We start from the raw sequence: 27,963 nt of genomic DNA on the forward strand, positions 1-27,963 counted from the left end.
ATATATGCATACATATATATACATATGTATATATATATACACACACATATATATACATATGTATATATATATATATATATATATGAGTAATGTACATTGTAAAATCTATTATAAATTCGTTTATTTACATAATAATACCGATATAAGTCGATGTATGTGTTCATATATTCATAGATATATTTGTGGGCAAGAGTATTCATTTTTTTTTGAGGTCAGATTGTGCTTGTAAATAAAATAGAGGTTCTATGCTTTGACATAATAAAGCGGTATTTTCTGTTTTCTACCAAAAGTCAGTGAAGATTTGAACTTTGCGCACTCAATATAAGTCATATTCGCCTGAAGATTCCAAGTTTGCATCCAAGTCCCAGCATTGGAGAAAGGTTGAGGTTGGGGGTGGGGGCGAGGAAAAGGATGGATAAAATATATCGATTACATATTGTAAAATTACTTGAACAGTTCTCACGTTGAACTTGAATGAATTTAGGTTTCAACTCCTAACTTCAAATAGAAGCTCAATATTCCTCATTGGATATAATAGAGCTATAATATATATATATATATATATATATATATATATATATATATATATATATATATATATATATAATATATATTATTTTTTTAAGATTATAGGAGGTATAAAGGCATAAACACGATGTTGTTTTTAATTTATTATATTTTATTTAATTATTATATTTTATTGCGATATGTCGAGCAATCATCCGCTCATTGTCAAACTATAGCGAAATGAGTAAAATTAATCAAAATGAGAAACGTTGAGAATACTGGAAATTACACACACACACATGTGTGTGTAGAAGGAAGTAAACATTTTGTAAATTACAATTTACAACATTTATTATTCGAACAAAGCATACAAAATAAATATAATTATTTACTCCATGAGATAAAGAAATACTTATCTTTATTTCGTATCCCTTGATCAAATAATAAATGTTGTAAATTGTAAATTTATTAAATACAGAATCACTAATAAAAAATAAAGGAATAAACAATAGAATATGTACATATATAATCTATTGTTTATTTCTTTATTTTTCATTAGTGATTCTGTATTTAATATTTAATTGTTACGCTCCCCTGAGCGTTGAGGGAGTTACCTGCACTTTATTTATTTATGTCGCTCCTTTTATTTGGGACGTATTTTTTGTTATTATCGTTAATGATATTGGTAATCATGAAGAAAGAGAGAGCCTGTTTCCTCCGTTTGACTATAGGTGGCGTTACTGTCTGTCCACGCAGTTACGGAAGCACAAAATGTATATAATGGCACCCTTGAAATAAAAATAAATGTTTTTGTTATATTTTAATTTTAAACATGTTTTTTTTTTGTTTGTTTTTTTTGCAAACATATTTAAGTTCAATTTTTTTTTCAAACATATTTAGGTTTTTTTTTTGGTTGTTGTTTTTGCAAACATATTTAAGTTTTATTTTTCCAAACATTTACGTTTTGTTGCTTGTTTATTTTCAAACATTTACGTTTTTTTTTTGTTTTTACGTTTTTATTTTTTTGCAGGCATAAACTAAATATTTTTTAAATATTTTTCTTTTTGAAAAGTTTGCTTATGCACTTATTGTACCGCGCTATTTTTTGATAGTAGTTTCAAGTAAGATTCAGGTTTTACAATATCCTTTTTCAAATATATATATAAATACTCGCGGAAAAGGTAAAATAAGTGCAGAAAAATTAAGAAAAAAGGGGAGCATTAAAAAAAAGATAAAAGAAAAAACGTTGATTTTTTTTTATTATAAGAGCGTAAAAAATACTCGCGGAAAAACGGTTGTACCCATAAATATGTTTAAAAGAAAACATTTAGTTTATGCTTGCAAAAAAAAACAAAAAACAAAAAAAAACAAAACAAAAAAAACGTAAAAAAAACAAACAAAAAAAAACGTAAATATTTGCAAATAATCCAGCAACAACACGTAAATGTTTGGAAAAATAAAACTTAAATATGTTTGCAAAAACAAAACAAAAAAACAAAACGTAAATATGTTTGAAAAAAAAAAACAAAAAAACTTAAATATGTTTGCAAAAAAGCAAAAAAAAATCATGTTTAAAATTAAAATATAACAAAAACATTTATTTTTATTTCAAGGGTGCCATTATATATATTTTGTGCTTCCGTAACTGGGTGGACAGACAGTAACGTCACCTATAGTCAAACGGAGGAAACAGGCTCTTTCTTTCTTCATGATTACCATGATATTTATTGAACATTTTATTAAATGTTTTTTCTGTGCATAAAAGTTATCCATGGACACGTGCTTCTGGGCATGGCTAAACTTTTGACAAGGATCGAACACGTAACAGCTGGATCGGCAGCCTGATATTTTCACACCAAGCTACGATACCTAGTCAAGGTTTATTCACGACTTCTTTTTTACCGCTTTTAAATATAAGATCTATTGTTTCTTTCTTTAGTGTTTTTATTCGTGATTCTGTGGTATTAAATTGTTACGCTCCCGTGAGCGTTGAGGGAGTTACCTGCCCTTTGTTTATTTACATCGCTCCTTTTATTTGGGATGTGTAGTTGTAAAGAAGGATGTAAGCTAAAATAAAAAAATTCTTTTTTTACCAAATCCATATGCCACCGTTTTCAAGTTCATTTAATTCTACACAGAGAGTAGAAAGTGGATCTCGAGTTTTCTTTCAGCACCTTCGTAACTTTCCCTTCCCTTATTTTGTCCTTTAGTCCTCACATTCCATGAGCGATGTTTCTGACAAAAGAAGACAAAATTGCTGTTTTCTAGGTTGGAGTCTATCCATATAACATTTATCGTGAGTTACTTTTTTTTTTAACGCTGAAACATTATGTTTTAGCTCCTTACATCAAATAGCTTTATGCCTTGTCTGGAGCAATTTCTATTAAAAAAAAAAAAAATTCAAATCCAAACAGTGTACTGGCTTTTTAAACTACTTTCTTGAGAAACGTATATGTAACAAGTAATTCGTCTATCAACATTGGGTGTGTTTGCATTTTTCTGGTTTCATAAACTTTTTGGTTCTGTGTTGACGAGAAGTGATTTTGATTCTTTGGTCGTCGAAAAGACGAAAGTGGACTTTTTTTTTTTTATATTGCTTGTACTGCTAAATATTGGATCTGAATTAAATGAACTTTGAAACGATCGTAACTTGGCTAACTTAATATTAATTTTTCTTTTCTTAGCTTAAGGTATATATATATATATATATATATGCTACTGGTACCATGTAACCCAGTACTACCTGCCTCATGGTCGAGTCACCAGCGACTAAACTGGTTCCCCCACCAGACTTGTTTGGTGAGGAGGGCGGCTAGTCTCCCTGAAGGATTAAAAACAAGACTTTTCAAAGGGCGAATGAACTCTTTTTCGGGGTCAATGTCTAACTAGCACCATGTATATTTGTGTGTATGTATATATGTGTTGGGGTGGAGAGGGCTCCCGTAAGCCGTGGTGAAGGCAACCTTTCTAGGAGAAGCAAATCTCTGATTTAAAAAACCATAAAGCGGGAGACCAGTACCCGCATTAAGCTGGTCTGCAGTTTAATTTGTCGCTGGCTATCTTGCTCTTCCTTGTTGCTGGATCTCAACATTTTGAATCGAGAGAGAGATTTACCTGTCGTACAAAGCTAAGACTATGTAACATCATCTTTGTATAGATACTCCCTCAGGAATTTGAGCTCATGGACTTTAAGTGTCCGAGGGAGTGGCACTCGACTGGCAAGACGTTGCAATCATATATATATATATATATATATATATATATATATATATATATATATATATATATGTGTGTGTGTGTGTGTGTGCTTAAAAGGAAGTCAAAGTTTTGCAAATTGCAATTTACGACATTTATTATTCGAACAAAGCATACAAAATAAATATAATTATTTACTTCATGAAATAAAGAAATAATTATCTTTATTTCGTATCCCTTGATCAAATAATAAATGCTGTAAATTGTAATTTGCAAAATTTTTTACCTCCTTTCATATTCCAATGCTCTATCTTGAATACTGAGCATTTTCACGAGGATAGGATTTTCCTATAATATTAATATTAATATTAATATATCCACCTTAAGATTTAAAAATTTAAAACTTAAACCTCTGAACTATATATATATATATATATATATATATATATATATATATATATATATATATATATATATATATATATATATAGATAGATACTGGGTGTCCAAAAGTCACTGAATTTAACCCCTGATTTTGATAAACAATTTCACAACTTGCGTACGATGTTCAATGCTATGCTATACTTATCCATAATTAATTTCAGAAATATTATCAGTAAAATGTCTGAAATAGAGAAAAAATAATTAATGGTAAAATAGCAAAGATATTCAACCTTTCAGTGACTTTTTGGACATCGTATATATACATAGTGAGACAGATGTTATAAAATGGCATAGAGTGCTTTCTTAGGAGGCTTTGCGTTTTTTTTTGTCAAGTTTCCGATCAAATTTGTGTTCCATGAGTTTCTTGTTTGATATTTTCGTGGGTTCTTCCGATTCCGATTTGATTCATTAAAAGATGATCAAGCGGGAATTTTAGCGTGTTTTCTGATTATTTCTATTTTTTTCTTCTATTTTTAAATATAAATTCCAATGTTTAATGATTGTGAATATAAGACATTTTTTCGTGTTGTGAGAAACGGAAGGGAGGGGGGAGAGGGCTGCTGGTAGCCTGGGAACTGTACGGTCGAAAACGTGGATGAAGCAAGCAAGGTTGCTTTTCCACGCGTCTCTTCGGTTAGACGAAGAAGAAGAAGAAGAAGAAGAAAAAATACCAATATAAAACGAAACATTGTTCGAGCAGGGGAGATTGGTGGAGGGGGGGGGCGATCGTCGGTTACAGTTTTGTCTCCGTTACTTCTTTCTCTCGACCAAACAAGGAGACGACGTTCTGGAGAACTCTGAAAAAGAAAATGTACGAGATTAAGAGAGTCAGTCAACAACAACAACAACAATAATAATAATAGTAATAGTAGTAGTAGTAGTAGTAGTAGTAACAACAACAACAACAACAACAACAACAACAACAACAACACCCATTCAAGCAAGAAGACCAGATGCCATAATAGTTAATAAGAAAGAAATGTCCTTCCAGACTGTAGATTTTGCCGTCCCAGCATGCCACAGAGTGAAAATCAAAGAGGACAGGGAAGCGAAGCAAATACACGGAACTGGCCAGAGAGCTGATGAAGAAAGCCAGGATAACACCAATAATAGTAGGAGCGCTAGGAACAATACCGAAAAACTTTGAAAAAAGAATGGGAGAGATTGGAATCAGAGGGATGGCTGAGAAGATACAACGGATAACAATAATGAAAACGGCTGAAACATTAACGAAAACCCTTGAATTTGGAGACAAAGACGTATGATCCACAGGCGCTAGTTGGATACAGAAATTATTGCATATATAAAACACAAAGGAACATCACATGGAATAATGAATATTGTAACGGTATGCCTTCCTTTGTGTGTGTGTGTGTGTGTGTGTGTGTGTGTGTGTGTGACCATAAACTGACACCACACCAAATAAGGTGGAGAGTACTGGAAATCTGAGGATACGTGTCACTCGGACTCCAAGTAACACCACAAGTTGTTCTCAAAGAGGAATCTACTCCTATTGCGTGGAATATTATTATCTATACCTTAATGCGATAGCGTGTGTGTTATTTTTTGTGTCACGCTTACATCTTTTTTCTTCTGGGTGACTGTTGTTTAATTGTTATGACCTTCCATTTCTTGTAATAAATAATTTCACGAATTTGGCCTTTCTGGAAGCAGTTCGGGCCTCAAAAATTGTATTTGGCCCTTTTGAAAGTGTAACATATGAACTAATGAAAGATTAAACAAGCAGATTGTTATATAGACAACAACAACAACAACAACAACAACAATAATAATAACTGTGTTTCCTCTATAAATGCATCAGCTTCCGGCTGATATCATACGAAATAGTCGTGAAGAGTCAAGGAGGATGGAAGGACCATCAGTGGATGAGTGGGAATAGTACTTGAACTTTTGATAGGCTTAATACTACCCAAATAAAGATCAATGGTCGTTAACAGCAAGAAATCAATCGTAAACGGCTATTGTGATAACGCAATGTCATTTGTAAAAATCATAGAAAGACGTGAAAATTGATTTCTTGTTGGCAGCGACCATTGATCTTTACTGGAATTTGTGTGGCAATAAGCCCCCCTCCCCCTCCCCAGTCCTCCTCGCATTTATCCAGTGTAGGTTTTTCTAGAACTTTCTCTTCTTGATCTTTCATTCCGCCTCGATCCTCTTTAACTCTTTGATATGGTGCCTGTTGATGCCAATCCCCCATTTTTGATGTGGGTGCGGGGTTAACTAACAATTATTATTATTATTAATAGTATTATTAATATTATTATCATTAATATTATTATTATTAATATTATTATTAATATTATTAATATTATTAATAATAATAGTATTATTTATATTATTATTATTAATAGTATTATTAATATTATTATTATTAATAGTATTCTTAATATTATCATTAATATTATTATTATTAATATTATTATTATTAATATTATTATTATTAATATTGTTACTATTATTATTATCATTATTATTATTAATAATATTATTATTAATATAAATATTATTATTAATATTATTATTATTAATATTATTATTAATATTAATATTATTATTAATATTATTGTTAATATTATTATTAATATTATTATTATTAATATTATTATTAATATTAATATTATTATTAATATTATTGTTAATATTATTATTAATATTATTATTAATATTATTATTAATATTAATATTATTATTAATATTATTGTTAATATTATTATTAATATTAATATTAATATTATTATTAATATTATTATTAATATTATTATTAATAGTATTATTGTTATTAATATTATTATTAATATTCTTCTTATTAATATTATTATTAATATTAATATTATTATTAATATTAATAATAATAATAATAATAATAATAATAATAATAATAATAATAATAATAATAATAATAATAATAATAATAAAAGCAGCAGTAGTGGTAATAATAGGAGGAGGAGGATTAATTCTGTGTTGTGTCAGTCCTATGGGAAGGTAATTTCCGCGCTTACAGGAATTTCACTGTACATCTTCGCCCTTGCTCACTCAAGAGAAACACGTTGTTCCCGGAAATAACCCCACAACAAAAATTACTCATAAAGAAATCAGTAGTGGGGACAGGTGGACTTGAAGAATTTGTTTTTTTTTGTCGATCATTTTCGTTCGGGATATCATAAAACCGCAAACACTGATAAAAAAGTATTTCTTTTTTATGTCCAAAGTTGTATTTACTGTCCGCCGTTGTGAACTGGATGTTGTTGTTGTTGTTGTTGTTGTTGTTGTTGTTGTTCTTCTTCTTCTTCTTCTTCTTCTTCTTCGCCGACTTCTCTCCTCTCACTCCGTCTTCTGTCCTTCATCTTCATGATATTCCGCTCTCCATTTTTTCTTTACCATCATTATCCCCCTTTATCTTTTTTTTTTTACTCATGTCCCTCTCCTATCACTTCTCCCCATTCTTGCTAACCATTTCCAACATCCACCTTCTTCTCCTTCACTCTTGATTTGGTCTTTTTCTCTCCTAAAACCAAACTCTTCAAATAACTGGAATGGAGTCAGGTATTCCTTGGAGTCAAACATTGGAACGGCAGTTTGCCAAAACCAGAGCTGATGTGTGTGTCCCTGTATAAGCATGCAACAGAAGTATATATATATATATATATATATATATATATATATATATATATATATATATATATATATATATATAATAAAAATAGATGTTTCGTCGTTTTACAATGCACCAGTGTGGTTAGGAACACTATATATATATATATATATATATATATATATATATATATATATATATATATATATATATATATGTGTGTGTGTGTGTGTGTGTTTGTTATGGATACCTTTTGAATGAGTTCAGCTATTTATATGAAAGTGCATTTTTACCTAAATGCGAGTTGGGAATAATTTTCCCTTGGACCAATTTGATATCCCCTAAATGGGGAGTGGCATATATATTATTTTTAAAATATAATTATCCACTGACACATTATTCGTCGTCTACGACTCATCCGAGTGGCTGAATTTAGCCAGATTCAATATATATATATATATATATATATATATATATATATATATATATATATATATATATATATATATATATAAACATTGTAAACAATCTAAGCGGATTGATCAACGTTTCAACATTTCCATGTCTCATCTGGACTCCAAAGCTTTTGTAGACATGGAATTAGTGAAACGTTTTCACTTTTTTTTTTCTTTTTCTGAATTGTGCCATGTCTATTTTTGCGAATAGTTTTTCGAAGCGTTCGGCAATTATAATTTTTTTTATTCAAGAAAAGGTTTGTAAACAGTCAATTAAATTGGCAGAAAAATAAGATTTGAAGCTAAAGGGAGCGGTACTTATTTACCCGGAAAAATTCATAATGTGTAAAAGAACGAGTAAATGAAAAATAAAACAATGATTTTTTTTCTGAGAATTGGAATCGAGAAAATATTGTTCTCGGTGATATAGGGAGGGAGAAGTAGTACATTTTTGGACTGAGAGATATATATATATACTCTTACTTCCTCTATGCATGGCTATTTTGTAAGAAATTATGGAATGAAACGATAATTTTCTGGAAACATGCATCAGGTACAGGCTGAAAGCGTGTGGCGTCTCTGTTTATAGTTTTATGATGCGAGGAAGGATCAAATTATTTCATTATATGTATGTATAGAATAGATATGTATGGATATATTATCAAAGATAATCCGGTTATTGTCAGCTAACGTACTTCCTAACTTCTGGCGTCACGCTACCGGAAGCGGTGACAATGTTAATCAGTTCCTTCACTTTTATTGTTCTTCAGTATTTCTATTGTGAAGCGATTTATTGTCGTAGAATATAAGAAAAGGACATTATTGAAAAGTATACAATGAAAATAATTAAAAAGTATATAATAAAATTGTACAGTTTTATTTGCACTTTTAATAACAAAATTAAAAAAGCTTTTATTTTATTTGAAATTTTATAAGAAATATGTTGAGTTTATATAATAAATAAATGTTTATGAAGTATATGTTGAATTTATATAATAAATATATGTTCATGAAGTATAAAAATAAAATTATTGAAATCAAAATAAAACAATTTCAAACACCATAAAAAAAATATTCAATACATAATATTCCCAAAATAGTATTTAAATATTTAAAAAAGTGCTTTTAATATATCTTTTTCTGCAAAAAGTGTTTCAGTAATTCTTTTAAAAAATAAAAACTAATTTTAATATTCTTAATTAAAATAAGACAGAAAAATCTTTTCAATGATTATTAAATAAAAAAGAACGATCGGAAAAAAAAAAACGTAATAAAAAAGAGTAGATGCAGAGGGGAGATGCAGGCGTGAGATAAAAAAAAAAAAGAGAAGGAACGGATTCACATTGTCACTGCTTCCGGTAGCGCTACACCGGAAGTTAGAAAATACGTTAGTTGACTATAACCGATAATTTATATACTTGAACTCGGTGTTCTTGCATAGTAGCTTAAATTCTAAAATTAGATAGACAGACAGACAGACAGACAGATAGATAGATAGATAGATAGATAGATACATAGGTACATAGATAGAAAGATACGGTAGATGCGCAGATAGGCAGACAGACAGATAGATACCTTATGCTGAAATCGCTGGAATGCACTTTGATGGGGTTACCGTCACAGTTGAGGTACGTTTTCGGTGGTAGCCCATTGCTCGTATCGTTTTGATTGACTTTGCTACCATTTCCCTTCTTGGGCGCTTGGTGAAAGTGAATGTTGAATTTTGTCGTCCGGGCCAACTTAACGCAGTTGTTGTCGTACTGTAAATAAAATAAAATAAAATAAATAAATAAAAATAATAAAGAAAAGAAAAATGATTGTAAGACATATTTAAAAGAACATTTATATTTTCATTATTTCATAATGTGGATCACGACATTAAAACTGTGCAGTTGTAACATAGCGCGGATGCGCGTATGTAAATGCATGCGAAATGACGTCACCGGTAAAGAAAGAAAAAAAAAAAAGACTATAAAAACGCGAAAGAAAACGATCACGCTGCAGATCCCGTTTGCCATTCAGTGATTACGGCATGATTGACGATGTATCCCGCGCAACTCTTATAGACAGACCGACTGAAACCTTAGTTTCTTTGTCAACCCCAATATCCGTGACGTCATGCGTCATGCCCTGACATCTTTTTTTTTTTTTTTAACTCTAATTTGACCTCACCTAACCCAACCTTAACATCTCTTCCTGGTTAATTCATGGGAATTAGTTGATCCCCCAAGGTTAATTAATTTGACCTCACCTAACCCAACCTTAACATCTCTTCCATGATATTAATTCATGGGAATTAGTTGATCCCCCAAGGTTACACGGCGAGAAATGTTACATTAATATAAAAGTAGCCTTCAAGAACCATTAATAAACAATTTGAAAACAAAACAAGGAAATTTCGACCGATTCATATAACATTATGTAGAAGGATTTCTTCTTCTAAGTAGAGATTCTGTCGGCCCGTCGCACCTTTTAACGTAATAAAAACATGTAATTTCAAAATATCAGAGATCTTAGATACTTCTAGAAACGAAGAAAATAATAAATCCCCAATAAATGTCATGACCGGAAATCGAAACCGAATCATTGAAAATCTGCCATGAATAAAGTTTTGGAAAGAGCACAAATATGCGAAGTTGAAAATGGACGACATTTAAAAGACATTATTTTTCATAATAAAGATTCTTTTCATTTTTGCATTTTATTTTTAAAATTTCCAATATCTTAATTAGATTGTGTTAGAATTACAGAAAGATATCTTCAAAAATAAACAATCGGCATGATTAACGATATATCCCGTTCAAAACCCTTCAGTGTCTTTTTGAACACCATGTATATATAAGTTACCAATGGAAAAAAAAAATAAATTAACCAATGAGGTGTAAAAACGTAAATAAATCATTAAAAATCAGTGAGATTGACGATGAATCCTAAAGGATTGGACTTATGATAAATATGGAGATTACATCAGCCAGTCCTTGCCAGAAGTGAAGACTGTTATTCCGAGGTTGGAAAGGATCGAAAATAGAATTAATAGACAAAAACAAAACAAAAACAAAACAAAACAAAACAAAACAAAAAACGTCTATTTTATTTAATGAAATATGTCTAAGAGAAAAAAAAAATGCTGCCTAAATATACATATTTTAAATTAAATTATTCTGCAGCTCACCAAGATTCCAGCACTTGGGAATACAGATGTGGCCTCATGAAGAGACAAATACTAATCGGTAAAGAACAACTCGACAATCTTCACAAAAAAAAAAAACGCAAAGGAGATTATATATATATATATATATATATATATATATATATATATATATATATATATATATATATATATATATATATATATATATATATAGAGAGAGAGAGAGAGAGAGAGAGAGAGAAATAAAAAGGAACAAACCGTATTATGTGTTCATCAACGTTTCGTCTTTATTTCGAGACTTCCTCTGGATGAAATAAAGACGAAACGTTGATGAACACATACTACGGTTTGTTCCTTTTTATTTTCTCTATTTTGTCGGAATACTATTTCCATCATTTTCATCATATCTATATATATATATGTGTGTGTATATATATATATATATATATATATATATATATATATATATATATATATATATATATATATATAGTATTGCAACGATTAATCGGGAATCGAAAATCGACAAATTTGGGGGTGTCGGAATCGGTATCTAAATCGGAAAAATTGGTGCCTATTTTCCGATGCCAAAACGATTCTTTTAATTGTCGTTTTTTATTTGATTTTGTTTAAAGCAAAATCTTCCATTGCTAGTAATCATGATAAAATAGTAAATATTTAAAGCGAAAGCAAAAATCTATCGATCATCCTCCACACGTGTAATTTTGCGTTTAGGAAAATATCTGCATATTTAACATGTTTTTTATTTTATTATTATTATTTTTTTAACTGAAATCGGGGAAAATAACAACTTTATAGTTACATAATTAGAGATTTATAGAGAATCGGAATCGGTAATTGTATCGGAATCGGGAAAAATATTGGAATAATCCCATCATTATGTACAGTGTCACGCAAAAGTATTGGATACATTACATTTTTCTTCATAACTTTAAATAGGGTTCAAGATTTTATCTAAAATTTGGTCGTTATATTCCTATTATTATTCTAAATTATACTTGGAGTAGTAATTACAAAATCAAATATGAATTAACAAACGCGAAAGTATTGGATACACTTAAAAAAATTATTTTTCTGAAATAAATTTAAATGACTTTTGCTTAGCGTGTTGCAATAATGCAAACGAATCATCACTGACCAATCAGAGAGCTTCGTATCAAAATAATTTTATAAAATTCTTCCAGTTTGGGCTCCCTCCTTCAAAGTCACCCAGTTCATTTATAAAAATGCCTAAAACTAAAGAGTTGTCAATAGACATTCGTCAAAAAATCATTGATAAGCACAAAGAAGGAAAAGGGTATCAAATAATATCAAGGGAACTTAATCTACCACTTAGTACAGTTGGAAACGTTATTAGAAAGTTTACAAGCCCTGGTGAAACTGTTGTAAATCTTCCAAGATCATAGAATAAGGGAAATTGAATATTGATGCAGCAAAAAAAGGATATTGAACTTCAAATAGAAATGCATGCTAAATCTTGTAATGGAAGCTCTTGGTATTCGGCAGGTAAAAAGATCCAACGCGTATTGTAATAAATCCAAGGAAGCTGGTAACAATGGAATATATACATATTTCCACAGTTTTTCTTTAGTTTGATTGGATATCCGGCAAATCTTTGATGATATCAATCCAGTAATTTTTTTTTTTCATATATCAGTTTAAAAATTCAGTCAAGTTTTCAATCCATTTGTGAATAAAAACCAAAAGATATCCGTAGACAGGCAAATAAAATTAAATTAAAATAAAATTAAATCAAAATGAAAATAATTAAATAAAACCAAATATCAAACCAAAGCAAAATAGTCTTTAAAAATCGGATGCAGATTTTGTTCTCGAGATTATTTTTGTAAGTCAGCACAAGTGAAAATGTTACAATATTAAAATCGCCAGAGTTAAATTCTATCTTCTAAAAAGTTTCCCTTATTCCATGCAGCTAAAATGATTTAAAAACTTTAAAAGCATTTAATTTAATTTTCTATGTTTATTAACTTTAGCAAATCAGGTGCAAACCTTTTAGAATATTTGCTAATATTTTTTTCTCCGAGGAGATGTATAAACATCGAAAACTCATGGGTTAAGGAAATATATTTTACTATACTGTATTCTTTGTCTTGCATACAATAAGATTTCTATATTTGAAATTTCACTTTTTAAAATCACAAATTTAAAATTCCTAAATTATGATATATATATATATATATATATATATATATATATATATATATATATATATATATATATATATATATATATATATATATATATATATATATACTTTGTGTACAGAAAGTTGTTAGATGAGACAAATCATTGGTGTCTCATCTAACAACTTTCTGTACACAAAATATAAATATGCTCTTACATTTCGGATTTTCTTTTTAATTGAGCACTCTGCTGGATTTCTTTTTCGAAAAAAGCTAATCATATATATATATATATATATATATATATATATATATATATATATGTATATATGAGACACACACGATATAGACATAATATATACTCCCCCAGCATACAACAATTCTATGTATTTATTTTATCTCCAGTTTCTCGCTTATCACTTTAACCTCAAATGTACACTTCTATCTGCTAGAACTTACGAAATGTATACGATCCCCCGTTTTAAACATTAAATGCTACTCGCTTGGCGCTGTTCTTGTATACTTCTTTTCAATCAACGATGGAGACTTTATGTAGACCAAACAATTCTGAGGCACGATCTTCTTGAACTATTTTGCAGAAGTCCGACTCGCGCAGCTGACAACAATCAATGTACAGATATTAAAACTCAAGTATTTGTTAAATAAATAAACGGAACTAGTTTTTTTTTCGTTGCTGTATTGTCTGTCCCTCTGTAACGATTCGTCTGTTTATCACTCACGTATGTATAATCATGTTTGTTGCACTTCTACGAAGATGCGTGTTGCTAAATAAATATATGCACTCTAGCTTTTTCCAGCCGTTTGACAATCAAACGCAGACACGGTTTCATAAGAAAACTATTTTTTCTTTATTTAATTATTATTTTGCCTGCAGTGGTTGTCGGACGTATCGAGCAACGGTAAAAGGCGAGGTTGGGGTTGATGGTTAATGACGTAACGATCGTGCGTCTCTCTCTTCATCTCTCTCTCTCTCTCTCTCTCTCTCTGCCTTTGTTCATCGAACCTTTTGCTTTTATTGACAAATACTTTCTTTGTTCCATCAGAGCTCAACATATGTGTTAAAGTTCGACATGGTATTTTCTTTGTTTCATCAGAGGTCAATATGTTCGTCAAAGTTCGACGTGATATTTTCTTTATTCTCTGCTAACCTGGAATTTGTGTGTGTGCACAATCTCTAAGTTCCTTTAGTCAACATTTTTACGCAGCTTAAAAGAGACACCTTTTTCTCCTACCTTTGATTGGTGCTAAAGTCAGGTTCTAGTGTTTGAAACTTGGAATTCATCAATGGCAGACCAGCTACAATTTTAGTTCCAATATTGTTTTTGTTGCAAACAATCCTCAGTGCAGTGTTTTATAATTAGTACGGTTTTTATGTGTGCGTTGGATGCCGGGAAAACTTGAAAGAAGGATAGACAGACAGACAGACCATTTTTGTGTTTATATATTGGTTAGCCATTTTGTTGTTCTTGTTGTAGCTGCTTGATGGATTTGGTAGGTTTGCGGTTTGTGATGGTCCCTTAGTGGCTGCTTCCGAGTTCTTCCTATCTTGATGCGATATTCCCGTTCACCCGTTCACTAACCGAATAATGGCGTTCACGCAATCACGTGGCTTCACGAATTTAGGTCACATCATCATCATCATCATCATCATCATCATCATCATCATCATCATCATCATCATCATCATCTCTTTCTTCTGTCAAATTCCACATCTTGTGAGGGTGAAAATGGCGAAAGTGTTATCGACGTAAACTGAGATCTTTCGCGTTCATTCACACGCGATTACTCTTGGGAAGAGGTATGAACCTGCGCATCCGGCTTTTCGTTTTTTAAATTTTTTTTTATTGCAATTGTCAGTCTTGCATTATCTCGATAAATCTAGTGAGGTTTATAACCATTTTCAATACCGGGCTTCGCAATTAAATAACTCCCAAAAGGTTGTTTGGGCGTAAAAACACCCAACGCAACCAAACCAGGTTTCTGGCTTTGTCCAGGAATAAAAATCAGGATGCTTGTTAAGATAAAGCCGACAGAGTTTTTTAAATTTTTTTTTGAAATATGTTGTTTTAAACAAAAACAACATTACTAACTTAGTTGTGATGTCGAAAATAGTAATATATACAAACATTACGAAAATTCATCGAGTACAACAGCTGCTATTATGTTTTTAGTACAAAATGTGTCTATCGTATAGGTCAGAAATGTTAGCAGCCATAAAATATCTGTTCAGAGTTATGCCCCCTGTGTGTCTCTTCACGGTCTATTTCATAACATCTACGAAAAATGTAATTTTACCCAATTTTCCGTAAAAATTACGTTTAACTATAAATAACTTTCTATTCAATGATTTTTGTTAGTTTTGGTTATATTACTATATGACAATTAACTTAAGTAATATTATTTCTGCTTAAAAGGACATTTTTAGCAAATTTAAATGTCGATTCTATCTTGTCAAGCACAAGAATCAGTAATGATAATCGTATATACGTCACACTTCCAATGGAATACTGATGCCATGTCTGTGGAGGTAGCCCACAGAGGATTCTTTTCTGCCTCGTCAAAGGACAAAATCGACTTCGAAATCTAGCAGAGACGTTCCTAGCTTCTTTCTTCTCTCTCATTATTTTTTAGGAAGGTGCTCGACTGAGTTCCAGTTCATAATCTCCCCTTGTAAGAAATTAGCGCTAGTTTCTCTCTATTCTATCGTCTTTGTAAATGGAGGATTCGGCGGAGGATGCGTGCACTTAAACGTATAATAAAATGCATTCGAGAACAATATTTATTTTAAAATAAAACACTAAAAAGTTTAAAATTATCAAGTTCTATTTACATTGTTTAAAATTAAAAAAGTTTGTGAACAATATTTCTTTCAAAATTATAAAAAAAATCTATTTCTGTTGCCTAAAATTAAACTTCTATTTATATTGTTTATAATATAATAAAAATTCTGTATATATTGTTTAAAATAAATAATTTTTTTATCATTTTGGCGCAAAACTATGGCCACCATTTTTAACATAAAAAATTATATTGTTTAATATTCGAAAAACTACGTATTTGCGGAAAATTTAAATGTGATATTCGTTTTCAGCATAGTCAAAAATCCGTAGAAGTCGACATTTCAAAGGAAAATATTCAGGTGGGGAAAAAAAAGAATTATCATTATCAAATTATCATTTAAAATTATAAAACGTTCGGTATTATGTATTTTTGTTACCGTGCTGAAATAATATTATTTTGAAAGCCATTCTTAACATGGGAATAGGAGGGTGTTTTGTAACAATTATGTGCTTCTACCTAATAATTTATTATAAAAAAAAGGTGCTTACTGTTTACTACAATAATATCAGGGTGTCTCCATTTACGTTGAACATCCACAAAAATGCCAACATCAATATGAAAGAGTCCACTGTGGAATTTCCACAGGTCCCGCTAGTTATTATTATTATTATTATTATTATTATTATTATTATTGAAAAAGATGTACATAGTACTCAATATTAACATGTCTAGGTTTTATGATCGCATCAAAGAAGTCGGTACAGTAACGATTTTAGCTTCCCTGTTATACATAATCTCTAAGGTATTTTAATGTAATAAAAATGATGCACACGTGCAAAGAGGGGCAAATACGCTAGTCAAGCGTTTTTATGAGGCAAAAGAGATTCAGCGACGCACACAACATGTGATAATATATATATATATATATATATATATATATATATATATATATATATATATATACTCGTGAGCAAAAAAAAAAAAAATGGGCCAAACAAATTTCATACATTTTTTTACACTAAAAGCTATATTGAACAAAGAACAATTGAACAAGGAAACTTAAACGAGACTAATAACACAGAACAAGACATTTACTTTAATAAATGCTTAGGATGGAATCACATTCCTTTTTGATTTCTTTTAAAGATCAATTCTTTTAGATATGTTCTCAACCAAAGTGGAACACTACGAAGAGGAGATGCTATTCCATTCGATTTGCACAGCTTCCCACAGTTTGTCATTATTCGAAAAAGTTCTTCCAGCCAATGCACGAGATATTATGGGCCAAATATTCTCGATTGGATTTAAATCGGGACGTTTGACCTGGCCAAAACATCACATCAATTGAATTATCAGAAAACCATTTTTTATTACTTTAGTAGTGTGTGCATGTTGAAAAATAATGTTCTGGGATATTCCCAGCTTCTGAATATTTAGTAACAGTCCTGTTTCTAACATTCGAATGTATTCCTTTGCATTGATTGATTCTCACATCCAATAAGTTCCCCAACTCCTGCTGCAGTAAAAGTTCCCAATACCATTACCCTTCCACTCCTTTGTTTAACTGTCGTTTTTATGCAACTTGGCGAAAATATTTCTCCAGTTTTTCAAATGTACACTTCAGGAGCATCACTAACAAGACAAAATCTTGATTCATCTGACCAGAAAACATTCCTGAGCCAGTCTGAATCTTTCTTGCCATAATGCGAGAAAAATCTCTTCCTATGATTGATGTTCTTCTCAGATAAAAATGGTTTTTAGAAGAAAATACTATTTCTTTCATTCGTCTAGATATTGTATATCTAGAAAGAGAATTTCCAGCCCCTGTTTTGAATTCTTTGCTATGGTCAACATAAGTTTTCTTTCAATCCTTCAAAACAGTTAATTTAAGCCTGTGGTCGTCCTTCAAAGTGGATTCTCTAGGGCGACCAGATTAAGATTTCCCTTTTACCAAGCATTCGACTTCGAACCATTGACCAATTCGCTTCAGCACAGAAAGAGATGTTTTCACATTTTCTTTTCTTAAAATATCAAAAATCTGCTTGAAAGTCATTTTGGACTGCCTTAACCCATCAATTCGTTTGTTTTTTTTATATTCTCGCCAAGATACGGTCTTACCATTTTTAGGATTAATTTTTCCACTTTTTATTATATGCTACAATAATAAAAATAGAAATTTTCAAAATTTGCAAAATAGAAATTTTCAGTTAAAATTAACAAAAATTATTTGAAAAATTTTGAAAATTCGATTTCTTCCTTCTTTCACTCTTGGCCCATTTTTTTGCGCATGAGTCTTACATATATATATATGAATAATAGACACTTTCACGCCTCCACCCCTTGGAAACACTTCAAATTAACCACAAAAATGCCATTTTTATATCGCCAACACATTTGAAAATAATTTCTGACGAGGACGCTTCACAGAACGTCTGAAACGCGTAAAAACGATTTCAATGTTTAAAAAACATTATTACAATGATCCAAACATAATTCTCAATGAAAAACCAAGACACGAAATAATGAAATAATGTTAAAAAATACACATTGTTGGTGACTACCCCCTTATATATATATATATATATATATATATATATATATATATATATATATATATATATATATATATATACATTAGCAAAGTCCCGACCTTTCACCTTAACCATGAAAAATGGTGGGCACCATGTTTAGGTTGGGGGCCATCATCCTGCCATGATCGGTCCACACACACACACATACGAACTCTACTATTTTATATACAGACTTTTCTGTAAACGTACGTAAATAGTATAAAAATTGAAAATGTACGTTCTTTAATAGTTTGAAAATTGAAAATGTACGTTCTTTAATAGTTTGCAAAATAAAAAATGTGCGTTCTTTAATAGTTTGAAAATTGAAAATGTACGTCCTTTTAATAGTTTGAAAATTGAAAATGTACGTTAATAGTTTGAAAATTGAAAATGTACGTTCTTTAATAGTTTGAAAATTGAAAATGTACAGAAATAGTTTGAAAATTAAAAATGTACGTTCTTTAATAGTTTGAAAATTGAAAATGTAGGTTCTTTGATATATTGAAAATTAAAAACCTACTTCTTTAATTGTTTGAAAATTGAAAATGTATTTTCTTTAATAGTTTGGAAATTAAAAATGTACGGTCTTTAATAGTTTGAAAATTGAAAATGTACATTAATAGTCTGAAAATTGAAAATGTACGTTAATAGGTTGAAAATTGAAAATGTACGTTCTTTAATAGTTTGAAAATTGAAAATGTATGTTAATAGTTTGAAAATTGAAAATGTACATTTTTTAATGGTTTGAAAATTGAAAATGTACGCTCTTTAATAGTTAGAAAATGTAAAATGTACGCTCTTTAATAGTTTGAAAATTGAAAATGTACGCTCTTTAATAGTTAGAAAATTGAAAATGTATGTAAATAGTTTGAAAATTGAAAATGTACGTTCTTTAATAGTTTGAAAATTGAAAATGTACGTTAATAGGTTGAAAATTGAAAATGTACGTTCTTTAATAGTTTTAAAATTGAAAATGTCTGTTAATAGTTTTAAAATTGAAAATGTACGTGTTTTAATGGTTTGAAAATGTCAAATGTACGCTCTTTAATAGTTAGAAAATGTCAAATGTACGCTCTTTAATAGTTTGAAAATTGAAAATGTACGCTCTTTAATAGTTAGAAAATTGAAAATGTACGTTAATACTTTCAAAATTGAGAATGGACGCTCTTTAATAGTTTGAAAATTGAAAATGTACGTTAATAGGTTGAAAATTAAAAATGTACGTTCTTTAATAGTTATAAAATTGAAAATGTACGTTAATAGTTTGAAAATTGAAAATATACGTTTTTTAATAGTTTGAGTTCCAGGCGTGAACTACGATATTCTCATGAGCTGTACTTTATATTCCGACTCCTAGTCTCATTTCTTCGCTTTCTGACTAGTAAAACAGATCGTATCCGCAAATTCTCGTGTGACGTCACAGTCAAACGATATCCACGTCAACTGTTTGGGTTACACACGTTAACCTGCTTGTTATACAACAGACAGTAGATAAAAATGGTCCATTACTTGTTCATTAATCATTCTAAACATGTTGAGATGCTATCTTGAAAAAAATATACTTTTTTATTTCGGTCGTCAGATTGCGATCAACTTTTGACTTGTTATCAACCACAAATAATTTCACACGGGATACTGTTTTATGTTTTTGAATTTTTAGACGAGGACTGATAATCGTATAATGTGGATTATTCGGACTACTATTCTCATCTTAAGTGTTATTTTCACAACGTTTCAGCCGATGTAACTGCCGACCTTCTTCAAGTGAACCTTGTCGAACTCGGGAATCTTTCTGTCGAACTCGGGAATCTTTCAGTCGAATTCGGGAATCTTTCTGTCGAACTCGGGAATCTGCACGGAATTTCGAACGGGATCCTTTATTTAATCCACGGAGGTAGCATTTTCTCGTTCCGCAAGGGCACATGATACAACGAATAAAATGCTTTATAAAATTCAATTGTAAGTCACACTCTCCTGGATGTTGAAGGTTCAATTCTCAATGTGGGCGATATCCATTATACAATTTCGAATTACTTAGGACTTCTATCCAGTCATGGCTGGTCAAACAAGAGCATGCTACGCCCGAATGGCTTCCGTTTAGATTCCAGAGTTCGACAGAAAGATTCCCTATATTTCACAAGCTATACTTGAAGAAGGTCGAAAAGTACATCGGCCAAAACGTTGTGAAAATAACACTAAAGACGAGAACAGTTATCCGAATGATCCAAACAATACGAACAAAGTTTTGATTTGATTTTTTAAAACAAAATTTTTTTAAAACAAAATTTTTCGGAATTCATTTAGATTTTCAGAGAGAGAGAGAGAGAGAGAGAGAGAGAGAGAGAGAGAGAGAGAGAGAGAGAGAGAGAGAGAGAGAGAGAGAGAGAGAAAACAGGGCAGTATTTCGTCGTGGTTCAAGTCTTAAAAATACTGATCTAGATAAAAGCGAGAATGTGTGTGTGTGTGTGTGTGTGTGTGTGTGTAAGGACACTTCTCAACCTATATACGCAACGAATTTTTTATCTACAGACTTTAAATTTGATATATATAACTTTTTAATCGGTTTTCATCTGCAAAGGGGTCAGAATTGAAAAATTCGTATGTGCAGGTCATCAGGTGTTTATCTGTCTGTGAACTGTTTTACGAATGCGCATGCGTGAATGGTTCGCATTACAGATTACTTATATTAAGAATAAGTAGGTTTGAAAAACACTTTTTAAAGATTGTGTCAAGCTGGTTTAATGGTTATCGTAATTAACTCGCCGTGTTTAGGTTTTGGTTTCGATCTCAGCCTGAATATTTTTTTTTACTTACAAGAAATGAACTGTTTAGAAAAAACATAATACTCGCATGCTCATGTTTCGATTTCTTTCCTTTTTTTTGGCTTCATTTTTAAAAAAGAAATTTAGCATTACGTTTAATTCCTACGGTATTTCTATATATAATAAAGAATTCTGCAGTAATTAAAATATAATATTTATGCGTATTTTACGACTGGGCAACGCCAGGCGGCCTGCTAGTTTAATAATTAATAATAATAATAATAATAATAATAATAATAATAATAATAATAATAAAAAATAGGCAGAAGTTGCTAGAAAGACCTTATCCTATCTTGACAGAGTTCAAAATAAACTTCTTAGCCTAATGGGGGGATGCCCTTTTCTCTTCCCTGCAACCTCTTTTTCACAGAAGAGACGTTGCGAGCCTGTCTTTGTTTTATCGTTATTTTCATGGCAAGCTCTAATCGATGCCTCCACCTCTCGCCAGATATTCACGAGAAACACTCGTCTAGCTGAAAACACTATGAATAGTCCCCCTTCATTTATCTGTGCCTAAACGTGGATTCTTTCTTAGAACTGCACACCTGTGGAACTCTCTTCCGCTTGCCTGCTTTCCAGCTGACTACAGCATGGTCGTCTTCAAGTAAACAAGTTCTTGATGAACCGTTCCCCTTAAGTATTCCAATTTACCAAATTTACACTTCTAACGATTACTATGACATTGCCCATTTGATTGCAGTCTTTAACTCTTATTCTCGAGTGGCCTCTGGGTCTTGATAAGTGGTGATTTCTTTGTAAAATAAAACAAACAAAAAACAAAACAAAAAAAAAATCATGTCAATATTTCGTCGTAGTACAAGCCTTAAAAATGCTAATTTAATAAATCAAAACATCGTGTTAAAAAAAAAAAATCAAATAACAATGATCGGCTTTTGACACGTTATCAAACGCACGTTAGTTCGCACGGGTTTCTGTTTTTTCCCCCTTTTCTTTTAGCAGTTGATGTCGATGTGCGACTCTTTTGTGCCCATCTGTGCAGGTTTACGAAGCGAGTAGAGAGTGACTTGTGATAGCCTTGCGCAAATAGCTACAGACGTCCACCTAGAATGCATGCTATTAAGAGCATTTTAATGATGTCTTTCAACTAAAATTTCAAAAAGACATTTCCTCTCTGTTATTTTAGATTTTCCCTCTTATCTGTTTTCTGTTTGCCAAATGATAAGACATGTTAAAGTGACAGGCATTCCGAACGTGGAATGCTTTAATTTCAACATTCGTCCGCCATTTTTGCTTCATTGTTGTTGTTTTTTTTTTTAATTATTCATTTTCATGTTTTTCTTTTTTGTTGTTTTGTTTTGTTATTATCCTCATTTTCTTTTTTCATTATTACACTCTTTTCTTCATCGTATTATTTTTGACCTTCTTTTTTTTTCTTTATTGCTATCACTATTCTTGCTCTTTTTTCCCGCCCCCCTCCTCTTCTTCTTGTTATTATTATTACTAGCGGGACCGGTGGAAATTCTACAATTCTACAGCGGCATCTTTCATATGTAATATATTGCTGCTGGGCAGTCTGTGGACGTTCAACGTGAATGGAGACCTCGCGATATTATTGTAGCCCTTTTGTTAAAACCGTAAAAGTATTTAACTAATCTGGTTAATGTAGTGTCAGAATATATATATATATATATATATATATATATATATATATATATATATATATATATATATATATATATATATGTATGGTTGTTACGGTTTATCTCCAATATCTTTATAGGCGTCTGTGACAGATTTCCATTGTATAGACGTCCTGCGCAAAAAAACAAAGCAAAAACAAAAAACAAAAAACAAAAAAAAAAACGACATCATTATACCATATTTAGAGAGAACAGATACTACTCTTGGATCCTAGCCAGAATACCAAGAATGTATATTTCGGTTTCATATACGGCTCAAAAGTGACATCATTTATTTTATTTTTATTTTTTTAAATTGTGTCTTCGGTGATCGGGAGATCCTATTTATTAAAAAGGAGAATAGAAGGCGATAACATACTACGAACATTAAATTAGCGTATCTATATACAAATAATATATCTATATACTAATAATATATCTATATACTAATAATATATCTATATACTAATAATATATCCATATACTAATAATATATCCATATACTAATAATATATCTATATACTAATAATTTATCTATATACTAATAATATATCTATATACTAATAATTTATCTATATACTAATAATATATCTATATACTAATAATATATCTATATACTAATAATTTATCTATATACTAATAATATATCTATATACTAATAATATATATATACTAAAATATATCTATATACTAATAATATATCTATATACTAATAATTTATCTATATACTAAAATATATCTATGTACCAATAATTTATCTATATACTAATAATTTATCTATATACTAATAATATTTCTATATACTAATAATTTATCTATATACTAAAATATATCTATATACTAATACTATATCTATATACTAATAATGTATCCATATACTAATAATTTATCTATATACTAATAATTTATCTATATACTAATAATATATCTATATATTAATAATATATCTATATACTAATAATATATCTATATACTAATAATATATCTATATATTAATACTATATCTATATACTAATAATGTATCTATATATTAATAATATATCTATATACTAATAATATATCTATATACTAATAATATATCTATATATTAATACTATATCTATATACTAATAATGTATCTATATATTAATAATATATCTATATATACTAATAATATATCTATATACTAATAATATATCTATATATTAATAATATATCTATATACTAATAATATATCTATATACTAATAATATATCTATATATTAATAATATATCTATATACTAATAATATATCTATATACTAATAATGTATCTATATACTAATAATTTATCTATATACTAATAATTTATCTATATACTAATAATTTATCTATATACTGATAATATATCTATATACTAACAATATATCTATATATACTAATAATATATCTATATACTAATAATTTATCTATATACTAACAATATATCTATATATACTAATAATGTATCTATATACTAATAATATATCTATATACTAATAATATATCTATATACAAATAATATATCTATATATTAATAATATATCTATATACTAATAATATATCTATATACTAATGATATATCTATATATACTAATAATATATCTATATACTAATAATATATCTATATACTAATAATATATCTATATATACTAATAATATATCTATATACTAATAATATATCTATATACTAATAATATATCTATATATACTAATAATATATCTATATACTAATAATATATCTATATATTAATAATATATCTATATACTAATAATATATCTATATATACTAATAATATATCTATATACTAATAATATATCTATATACTAATAATATATCTATATACTAATAATTTATCTATATACTAATAATTTATCTATATACTAATAACTTATCCATATACTAATAATATATCTATATACTCATAATTTATCTATATACTAATAATATATCTATATACTAATAATTTATCTATATACTAATAATATATCCACATACTAATAATATATCTATATACTAATAATATATCTATATACTAATAATATATCTATATACTAATAATTTATCTATATACTAATAATTTATCTATATACTAATAACTTATCCATATACTAATAATATATCTATATACTCATAATTTATCTATATACCAATAATATATCTATATACTAATAATTTATCTATATACTAATAATATATCCACATACTAATAATATATCTATATACTAATAATATATCTATATACTAATTTAATGTTCGTAGTACGTTATCACTATGGCCACGACAACAGCATATTCTTTTCATTGTTTTGACTCTCGATTGTGTATCCGTTGATATCTTATATGCTTTTATATAGAGTGTTGTGGTTCTCAATTGATTAACTGTGTCTAACTGTGTCGGATATATACTCGAGAGTCAAAACAATGAAAAGAATATGCTGTTGTCATAGCCTAATTTATAACCTGGAAACCGTGACATACGTACGTACGGTACTAATATATAGATTATTTGTCTTATGTTATTCGTGTTACTTGTCTCTTCTTCTTCTTCTTCTTCTTCTTCTTCTTCTTCTTCTTCTTCTTCTTCTTCTTCTTCTAGTAATTATTATTTACCAACTAGGAGTTTTCATGCGAGTCATTATCGGTAATTGCCTGCTAGTAATAATTTTTCCTGGAATCTGTGTGACAAAACGTCACTCCCAGCTTTCCAGGACTCCCCGCCTTTTTCGATAACCATTTCAAACCACTTTGCATTATGACAACAGCCATTTATCACTGATCTCTAACTGATAAAGACCGTTTGATCTTCTATTATTATTAATTACCAATTACTTTTTTTTACTCATTAGAAGTTTTCATGCGTATTATTATCAGTGTCTGCCTACTGAAAATAACAATTGGTGTTCCCCGGAGTCCGAGTGACAACAAGTTACAAGAGCGCCCCTATCGCTGGAACACGTTACCAGGATAATACTTCTCTGCTGATTACAACTTGGGTGTCTTTCACATCCGACGTAAACAAATTCTTCTCGTGAACCATTCCATAAGCAATCAAACGCATTTCAAACCATTGATCAATGTTATTACTCCCATAGCAGTCCTCATCTTTTGACTGACCATCATTACCGTTTTATTAACACTTATCCTTAAGTGGCTCGTGGGTCTTAATAAATAGTGAAGTAGATATTTAAAAGGTTTTATTTAGTTTGAAGTAAAGGGATAAAAAGTAGCTCTTTGTAAAATAAAGAAATCAACAAAAATTAATTAAGATTCTCTAAATTTCAATTTTGCAGTATTGTAAGAAAATTTTAGGGAGCTTAATATGAACGAAGTCAACCTTTTATAAATTAAAATATATTATATTTGTTTTAAATTTGACCCATAGTCACCAATTAAGCAAGATTTCATGAATTTAAATATCTTCCTAAGACTCCTTGCAGTTTTACACTATCCAGAATTAAAATCATAGGCCCTTCTACAGAATTGGGACGGGGTTTTCAGAAATCGTAAAACTGAATTTCACATGAAAACAATGGTATCTACGTATTCCTCGTATTTTTAAGATGATTATATCAAAAAATTACGAAAATCGATAAGGTAGAAAATTATTTATTAAAGAAAACAAAAAGGTAGAATTTAATGAAAACGATCGTAAACACAGGAGAGTTCAACAGGGAGGTAATTTTCCGTTCGAATTAAAAAAAGATGGCGGCAATTTTTAACCGGCTAACACAATTAAAGTTGTTTGTTTTAATAATGCAATAATATTCAGATAATTTCGTCTGTATTATTTGGAAGCTACCATTGCAACTTATTAGAATTGATTAAAAAATCAGTTGAAACCATTGTTTTTGTTTTTTTATCTGGAAACTCCATTTATCGATTACAAAATCTCGTTCCAATAGTGTAGAAGCACCAAACTATGTAAGAGATTCTGATACAAATGGAATACGATTTCTAAACATAAGGTTTGTTAACATTATATCATGATTTTAATCTTCGTTAAAGGATATAAAAATGGTGGAAAACTGTTGTATATGGGAATTAATTTTACACGACTTGGGCGGATATTATTGTAGCCCTTTTGTTAAAACCGTAAAAGTATTTAACTAATCTGGTTAATCTAGAGTCAGAATATATATATATATATATATATATATATATATATATATATATATATATATATATATATATATATATATATATATATATATACTTCAGAATAGTTTTTATTTAACAATCAGTTGTTATGGAAACGTGAGATTGTAGGTTTACAAAAATATTGCTGGCAGTAATATTCTATAAGAAGATACAGGACTTCTGATAAATGCATTATTTTCACTTTGACTTTCCATGTCTCACTGACTTTAGCAAATAGGGTGCATACCTTTATAACTATTTGCTAATATTTTCTCTCCTCTGATGAGATGGTAGACATCGAAACCCTATAGGTTAAGGAGATTAATTTTCTAAAGCATTCTTTGTCTTGCTTAGAATAATAAAAATTCTTTGATATGAAACTCAACCACTTCATTTCATTTTAATGAGAGTTTTTTTTTAAAATTCATTGAATTACAATTTGATATATATATATATATAT

General features: G+C 29.4%; 1 protein-coding gene across 3 annotated transcripts in view; it reads right to left on the reverse strand.

The window, feature by feature from the left end:
* LOC145297012 (ceramide kinase-like) overlaps positions 1–27,963 on the reverse strand; it is a 573,763-nt gene that overhangs the window by 748 nt on the left and 545,052 nt on the right. For all 3 annotated transcript variants that reach the window (XM_080143241.1, XM_080143245.1, XM_080143236.1), the window contains 2 exons: positions 9,793–9,977; positions 1–4,943 (listed from right to left, as the gene is read on the reverse strand). The exon at positions 1–4,943 is cut by the window's left edge and continues 748 nt beyond it. In XM_080143241.1, coding sequence (XP_079999367.1) covers positions 4,880–4,943; positions 9,793–9,977 — 249 coding nt within the window. In that variant the 3' untranslated portion in view covers positions 1–4,879. The remainder of the gene's footprint in view (positions 4,944–9,792; positions 9,978–27,963) is intronic.

This window comes from Euprymna scolopes, chromosome 2, assembly GCF_053919585.1.
Source record: "Euprymna scolopes isolate OS-2025 chromosome 2, ASM5391958v1, whole genome shotgun sequence".
Taxonomy (NCBI): Eukaryota; Metazoa; Mollusca; class Cephalopoda; order Sepiida; family Sepiolidae; genus Euprymna; species Euprymna scolopes.